This window comes from Fusarium coffeatum, assembly GCF_003316985.1.
Source record: "Fusarium coffeatum strain FIESC_28 chromosome Unknown BRIP53273_contig_470, whole genome shotgun sequence".
NCBI classification, from domain to species: domain Eukaryota; kingdom Fungi; phylum Ascomycota; class Sordariomycetes; order Hypocreales; family Nectriaceae; genus Fusarium; species Fusarium coffeatum.
In genome coordinates this window covers 1-8,364 of record NW_022158259.1, presented here as the reverse complement: position 1 = coordinate 8,364, position 8,364 = coordinate 1, and the positions used below count along the sequence as shown (strand labels likewise).

General features: G+C 52.5%; 1 protein-coding gene across 1 annotated transcript; it reads right to left on the bottom strand.

Moving 5' to 3' along the window:
• Positions 1-341: 341 nt before the first annotated feature.
• Positions 342-6,926, bottom strand: FIESC28_11707 (uncharacterized protein; the record flags this gene model as incomplete). The annotated part of the gene is made up of 5 exons (XM_031165824.1): positions 342-477; positions 535-1,703; positions 1,776-3,229; positions 3,286-6,680; positions 6,748-6,926. 5 exons carry the CDS (start codon positions 6,924-6,926, stop codon positions 342-344), a joined length of 6,333 nt encoding a protein of 2,110 aa, XP_031010117.1.
• Between the last annotated feature and the right edge of the window lie 1,438 nt (positions 6,927-8,364).

Sequence of the window (8,364 nt, the reverse complement as noted above, 5' to 3'; positions counted from 1 at the left end):
GGACGGGGTACGGCAAGGAGTTTATCCAAATTGATATTGGATTTTGTTGCGAGATGTTAGGCGTGGGCGAGATTGTTATCTAAGGCTTAGGAGAGCCAAGAAAATAAATATCCTAAGATTTAGTAAAGGCAAGCATAAACTCCTCAAATCATTTCGTCCCTTATGGCTCTCAATGGTCAAATTAATAGTAGCCAAGTCTCTCAAATTGGTATAAAAAGTATAAACTATATCCTTAAACCACGCCTTCAACACAACCGAATGCACGATCATGGTATCATCCTGTATCCCTTTGCTCCAATCCTAAAAGGCAGAAAAACAGACCAAAACCACATATTTTATATCTAAGCCTCAACCTTAATCTGGCTGAAGATTTCCTGCGCATTACGCTTGATGATACCACCGGTAATGGGCAGGTTGGTGTACTTCTCGAGGTACAGATCAATCTCACGGGCAGCCTGGCGACCTTCGTTGATACCCCTGCAGTATTTGTTAGTATTTTGTTTCTGAGAAATTTTTGAGTAAGGATTAACTTACCAGACAATCAGGGATTGACCGCGGCGAGCGTCACCAGCAGCAAAGACGCCCTCAAGGTTGGTGCTGTACTTGCCAGGGGCAGTCTTGACGTTCTTGCGAGCATCCTTTTCGATCTCGTCACCGAGAACACGAGCCTCAGGTCCGAGGAAACCCATGGCAAGCAGGACGAGGTCAGCAGGGAAGAACTGCTGAGAGCCCTCGACCTTCTTCATGTCCCAACCACCACTGGGAGACTTGGTCCACTCAACACGGATAGTGTTGATGCCCTTAACCTTGCCAGAGCCGTCGTCCATGAACTCCTCAGACATGATGCAGTACTCACGGGGATCCTTGCCGGTGTGCTGACGGACCTCAGTGTGACCGTAGTCAACACGGTAGATACGAGGCCACTGAGGCCAAGGGTTGTCGTTGGCACGCTCGGGAGGAGGTTGAGGAAGAAGCTCGAAGTTGGTGACGGACTTGGCACCGTGGCGGAGAGAGGTTCCGATACAATCGTTACCAGTGTCACCACCACCAATGACAACAACGTGCTTGTCCTTGGCAGTAATGTAAGCGTCGTCACCAAGCTCGGAGTCGAGGAGAGACTTGGTGTTCTTGTGAAGGAACTCCATAGCGTAGTGGATACCATCGAGCTGGCGTCCTTTGATGGGGAGGTCACGAGCGACAGTAGCACCAGTTGCAATAACAACAACGGTGTGACTGGCTCGAAGGTCGTTGAGGGACGGGTGACCCTCCTCACCAACCGCAACGCCAGTCTTGAAGATAATACCCTCATCCGCCATGAAATCAGTACGTCGCTTGACAATACGCTTGTCGAGCTTCATGTTGGGAATACCGTACATGAGAAGACCACCCAGACGATCAGCTCGCTCGTAGACAGTAACGAGGTGACCGGCACGGTTGAGTTGATCAGCAGCAGCCAGGCCAGCAGGACCGGATCCAATGATCGCGACAGTCTTGCCAGTGCGGACCTTGGGGGGCTGAGGAACCATCCAGCCCATCTCGAAACCTCGGTCGATGATGGCACACTCGATGGACTTGATACCAACGGGGTCTTCGTTAATTCCCAGAACACAAGCACCTTCACAGGGAGCAGGGCAGACACGTCCAGTGAACTCGGGGAAGTTGTTGGTCATGAGGAGACGGTTGAGAGCATCCTTCCATTGGTTCTGTTTGAGTGTTAGCAATTTATCGGACATTATTGAGTGCTAATTTGCAAGAAAGCTACTTGCCTGGAAAACTAATTCGTTCCATTTGGGGATGATATTAGAGATAGGACAACCGGTTTCAGATTGGCAAAAGGGGACACCACAGTCCATGCAGCGAGCACTCTGGAACTTAAGCTCGTCCTCGTCAAGACGCGAGCTAAGCTCAGCCCAATCCTTGAGACGAGAGTTGACAGGGCGATACTTCTCCTGACGACGCTTGTAAAGCTTGAATCCTCGTGTCTTGTCGAGAACAAGAGCACGCTTCTTCTCAGCAGCGTTATCACCAACAGCCTCCTCGAGATCCTGGAGCTTGGCGGCCTTTTCGGACTTATTGTGCTGAACACCGGAAACGGCAGGAAGGTTGTACTCAGCACGCTTGGCCTCTGTAGCCTTGGCGGCTTCCTCTTCAAGAACACGCTTGTAGTCGACGGGGAGAACCTTGACGAAGCGAGGCAGAGCTCGGTTGAAGTCGACCAGGATACGGGCAGCACGCTCAGAGCCGGTGTAGTGGTGGTGATCTTCAATGAGACCGCGAACGAAAGCAATCTCAGCAGGGTCCTCAAGGCCACTGGCCTCAACCATCTCGCCGTTGAGCTTGGAGTGGAAATCACCGTGGACATCGAGGATGTAGGCAATACCGCCAGACATACCAGCCGCGAAGTTACGACCAGTAGATCCAAGAACAACAACGCGACCACCAGTCATGTACTCACAACCATGGTCACCAACACCTTCGACGACGGCAGTGGCACCGGAGTTTCGGACGGCGAAACGCTCAGCAGCAACACCACGGAAGAAGCAAGTACCGGTAGTAGCACCGTACAAGCAAGTGTTACCAATGAGAATGTTCTCCTCAGACTTGAAGACAGCAGAGCGGGGAGGGTAGATGATTAATCGACCACCAGACAAGCCCTTACCGACATAATCGTTGGCATCACCCTCAAGCTCGAGTGTGACACCAGGAGCGAGGAAAGCACCGAAAGACTGACCAGCGGAGCCCTTGATATTAACATGGACAGTGTCCATGGGCAGTCCAGCCTCACCATATCGCTTGGAGATATGGTAAGAGAGGGAGGTACCCATTGCTCGGTCAGTGTTGACAATGTCACACTCGATTCTGGAGGGAAGACCCTTGTCGAGAGTCAACTCGGACTCAGAGATCAGCTTGTTGTCAAGTCGAACGTGAAGCTTGTGGTCCTGCTTTCGGACGTTGAAGGTGGCAACACCAGGTCGGAGCTTGTGAGCGGGTGTCAGGAGAAGAGACAGGTCAATGTTGGCTGTCTTGTTGGTTCGAAGGTCGTCGCGCATCTTGAGGACTTCAACATGTCCAACCATCTCGTTGATGGTACGGAAACCAAGCTGGGCCATAATGGCTCGAAGCTCGTTGGCAACATAGTAGAAGAAGTTGATGACATGCTCGGGAGTACCGGTGAACTTCTTTCGGAGCTCAGGGTCCTGAGTAGCGATACCAACAGGGCAGGTGTTCACTATTTACAAGTTAGCAAGGACGATTCGATTTAAGGTGGCAAAAGGGGGAAATCACAGTGACACTTGCGCATAAAGACACAGCCCATGGCAATAAGAGGAGCAGTAGCAAAGCCCCATTCCTCAGCACCAAGCAGACAAGCAAGGGCAACATCACGACCAGTCTTGAGCTGACCATCGGTCTGGACAACGACACGACCACGAAGATCGTTGAGGACCAGAGTCTGGTGGGTCTCAGCCAGACCAAGCTCCCAAGGAAGACCAGCGTACTTGATACCGGTCCATCGGGAAGCACCAGTACCACCATCGTGACCAGAGATCAGGATGTGATCGGCCTTGGCCTTGGCGACACCAGAGGCGACGATACCGACACCAACCTCGGAGACAAGCTTGACAGAGACTCGAGATCGGGGACTGGAACACTTCAGATCGTAGATCAGCTGCTTAAGATCCTCAATGGAGTAGATATCGTGATGAGGAGGAGGCGAGATAAGACCGACACCAGGGGTAGAGTGACGGGTGCGAGCAATGGACTTGGACACCTTGTGGCCAGGAAGCTCACCACCCTCACCAGGCTTGGCACCCTGGGCCATCTTGATTTGAAGCTCATCGGAATCGGCAAGGTAAGCAGAAGTGACACCGAAACGACCAGAAGCAACCTGCTTGATAGCAGAACGCATGGTATCACCGTTGGGCATGCGCTGAGATCGCTCAGGATCCTCACCACCCTCACCAGTGTTGGACTTTCCACCAAGTCGGTTCATGGCAACAGCAAGGGTAGAGTGGGATTCCATGGAAATGGAACCGTAAGACATGGCACCAGTACAGAATCGACGAACGATATCGGTCCAAGGCTCAACCTGATCGATGGGGACAGGAGTGCAGTCCTCAAACTTGAAGTCAAGGAGACCACGAAGAGTACAGTTCTTGATCTGCTCATACTCTGATCGTGAGTAGGCCTCGTAAGACTTGTCGTTCTTGGTGCGGACAGCGTCCTGGATATTGGCAATCGAGGTAGGGTCGTTGACGTGAGGCTCGCCACCATCTCGCCAGTGGTACTCGCCAGACTCGGGGAGGCCAGGAGGTCCGATACTCTCTCTGGAGGGGTAACCGCGCTCGTGGAATCGGAAAGCTTCCTCGGCGATGAGCTCGAAGGTCATGCCCTGGATACGAGAAGCAGTACCCCTGAAACATCGCTCGACGACGGTCTCATCGAGACCAAGAATCTCAAAGATCTGGGCACCCTTGTAAGAGGCAAGAGTGGAGATACCCATCTTACTCATGACCTTGAGAATACCACCGTCGCAAGAGTGCTTGTAGTTACGGATCAGTGTCTCATCAGTGGCCTTCTTCTTGATAAGACCCTCGCGGTTCAACTTGAGAATGCACTCCATGGCAAGGTAGGGGTTGATGGCATCAGCACCGTATCCGAGGAGAACACACATGTGGTGGACCTCACGAGCCTCAGCAGTCTCGACAACAAGAGCAGCCATAGATCGCCACTTGTTGCTGACAAGGTGATGGTGGACCATAGCAGAAGCGAGAACGGCAGAGACGGGCACGCGGTCAGCGGAAGTGTTGCGGTCAGACAGGACAATGACACGGTCCCGGGCCTCGATGGCGGCGGAAGCCTCGTTGCAAATCTCATCGAGATGTCTGATGTAGCCCTGGACTCCCTGCTTCTTGGGGAAGGTCAAATCAATGGTCTTGACGGTCCACTCAGAGTACTTCTGGGACATGTTCTTGACAGCGTTGAACTCCTCAATAGAGAGGATAGGGCTAGGAAGCAAAAGACGACCACACTGGGATGCGTCCATCTCGAGCAGGTTACCCTGAGGACCAACGTAACACTCGAGGGACATGACAATAGACTCTCGGATGGGGTCGATGGGCGGATTAGTGACCTGGGCGAACAGCTGTCGGAAGTAGTCGTAAAGAAGACGAGGAGCCGTGGTCAGGCATGCCAAGGGGGCATCGTTACCCATGGAACCCAAAGCCTCCTTCTCATCAGCAGCCATGGGAGCAAGCAGCAAGCTGACCTGCTCGTGAGTGTAACCATAAGAGTGCAGTAGAGGGTCAGACTGAATAGTCTTGTCGTCAAGCTTGGGTGCAAGATCCAGAGCCTGCTCCATGATCTCAACGACCTTGGGCAAGGTGATCAACTCGCTGTCGAGCCAAGCTCGGAAATCGAATCGGCTTGAAACAGCCTCCTTCAACTCCTTGTCATCAATGATGCGACCAGCCTGTGTATCGACCAACAGCATGCGACCGGGCTGGAGACGACCCTTCTGGATGACAGTCTCGGGCTCGACGGGAATGGTTCCAACCTCTGAAGCGCAGATGATACGGTCATCATCCATAACATAGAAACGGCAAGGTCGAAGACCGTTTCGGTCAAGGTTGGCACCACAGTATCGGCCATCGGCGAATGTGAACAGGGCAGGACCATCCCAAGGCTCCATCTGGCAAGCAGCCCACTCGTAGAATGCAGCCTTCTTGGGGTCCATGTGCTGGTTGCCCTGCCAAGCCTCAGGAACCATGAGCATAACAGCCTCAGGAAGAGAGAGGACACCGTTAATAGTGAGAAGCTCAAGAACGTTGTCAAAAGCAGCTGAATCGGAACCGCCATCCTCAACAACAGGGTACATCTGCTCAAGCTCCTCCTTGAAGACATCAGACTGCATGACACCCTCACGAGCACGCATCCAGTTCTTGTTACCTCGGAGAGTGTTGATTTCACCGTTGTGGGCAGCCCATCGCAGGGGCTGGGCACGATCCCATGATGGGAAAGTGTTTGTAGAGAAACGAGAGTGCACCAGAGCAAAATGCGCCTCGTAGTCGGCGTTGACGAGATCGTGGTAGTAGGAGTAAACCTGAACGGGAGCAAGCTGACCCTTGTAGACAATGTTCTTGTTTGAAAGGGAGCAGAGGTAGAACCAGTTGTGTAGACCGATGCTCTGAGTAGCACGCTTTCGCAGAATGTACAGCTGTCGCTCGAACAGACGCTCATCAAACTTCTCAGGGTCGGTCATCTCGGGAGCATTGCCGGTGCCATAGGCAGAGGCAAGGACGACAAAAGGCTGAGCAATGATGGGCTCACGCGATTTGGCGGCAGGTCCAAGTAGTGTCGAGTCGACGGGAGGCCTTCGCCATCCCAGGACTCGAAGGCCCAACGACTCGGCAACATCTTCCAGCTGCCTCTTGGACTCCTGAAGAGTCTCCTCGTCGGGCTTAAAGAACAGGTTTCCCACGGCGTACTGGCCCAGGGGAGGCAGCTTAATGTCCTCCTCCTTCTCAAAGTTCTTGATGAAGAACCGGTGGGGGATGGATGTCATGACACCAGCACCATCACCATCTCGTGCGTCAGAACCCACGGCACCACGGTGGGTCATGTTACAGAGGAGGTTACGGGCATCACTAACAATCTTGTGGCTAGGCTTACCCTTGATGTGGCTGCGAGCATAACATGTTAGTTGACCGTTGTAGAAGTCAATTGACCAGGGATTAACTTCAAACTTACCAAGCAAAACCGACACCACAAGCATCCTTCTCATAAGAAGGGTCATAAAGACCCTGCTTCACCGGCAAGGCACCAGCCCACGAGTCATTGTTCTCAGTCTGATACTCATAAGGTATGTATGGTTGCTGCTCGGCTTCGGTTTGGATCTGTCGGTCGTCGAAGTCCTCGTTTAGGCCCATGCTAGGCAAGGATTCGATCGAACTGGGGTGGGGTTGTGGGGGAGTTCGGTGGGTGGGGGATGTAGGATGGATCGCGGGGCGCGTTGGCTTGGTAAAAAGCAGCGGAGATCTATGATTTAGTGTCATGTTAGCACGGGTAAATGGAAGGACATGAGATGTATATGCAATGCGCTGAGTATAATAGGCTGAAGAATGTAGTTTTTGGCGATCTTGGAAAGGGTTCCGAAAGGTGGCCGAGTATGTCCGAGGCTGGCGAAGAGGAAGAGGTGGTATTGAGGGGTCCAGAAAAATGATTGTGGCTCCGGCATCGGGCGACGGAAGATAAAGAAATCAATCTGACGATAAACTCAAAGTCATGACAGATGATGCCCCGCCAATATTGCGCCCGCAGCTGCCACTACGGCTGTACATTGGTTTCTCTTTTTTCTCGCAATTGGCTCTGACATAATATTTTTGAGTAGATCATAGGCGTCATGGCGGATTTGCTGCAGTATCCAGCTCATAGCACCCACTTCCAAGACGACGCAGACAGACAAGCCGAAGCAGGCTCTCAACCAAGCTTCTGAGCTGTCTTATTCGGACCAGCAACCAACCCAACCCATCGACCCACCAGATATTCTCGGTGGTCTACCGGGCGGGTCCCTTGACCTTGACCTTGTCTTCGGCTGCATGGAGTGGGATGTTTTAGAGCACCAGAGCCAATAATGGACTGCGCAATGCTAACCAGCCATGGATACAACCATGCGGCTAAGACAAGGGGGGCTGAAGAGGCGCCTGGGGATGGACGTCACTGCAGCGATGCCACCAACTGTCGCACATGCAACGCAATGCAATCTCACAGCCAGGGCACCGCGACCGGACAAGTTTCTGTGCTTTGCTGTACCGTCGAGTAGAGCTAATGCACCAGAAACGTTGCTGGCTGTGTTCGAGTTGTTTGTGAGACATGTGAATCTCGGTGTGTCGCCAGTTCAAGTCGTGTCATCTGCGGTGAGAAGCAGCGATGACCCGAATGTCGTCCCTCGGGTCTTTCCAGTTGTCGAGAAGCTGTAGCCATTGTCGTAAATGCCGTAAAGATCGTAGCCAAGGAATCCAGGTATGCAATTGTTGTTTTCGAACGGAAATACTCAATACAACTTACCAATCGGTGGTCCTCTTCACCAAGAGGATGGTTATTCGTTAAAGCGAAAGGGTATCAAAAGGCGACTGGCTTGCAGTGGCTAATAGGATGGATGGCACGTTAGATTCTAAGGAGAGGCGAACGCGAGAGGACAGAGCAGTGGCAGTAGGAGGAAGAGATCAAGAGGGAAGAAAGTTTCGAGAGGAGGAGGGCAACGGCTCTGCTTTTATGAATGAGAGGGAGGGGAGGAGGATATGGAGACGGGAGAAAGGGAATTGATGTCCGGAGTCGTCTAAGAGTACAGCACAGCACAGCACAGCA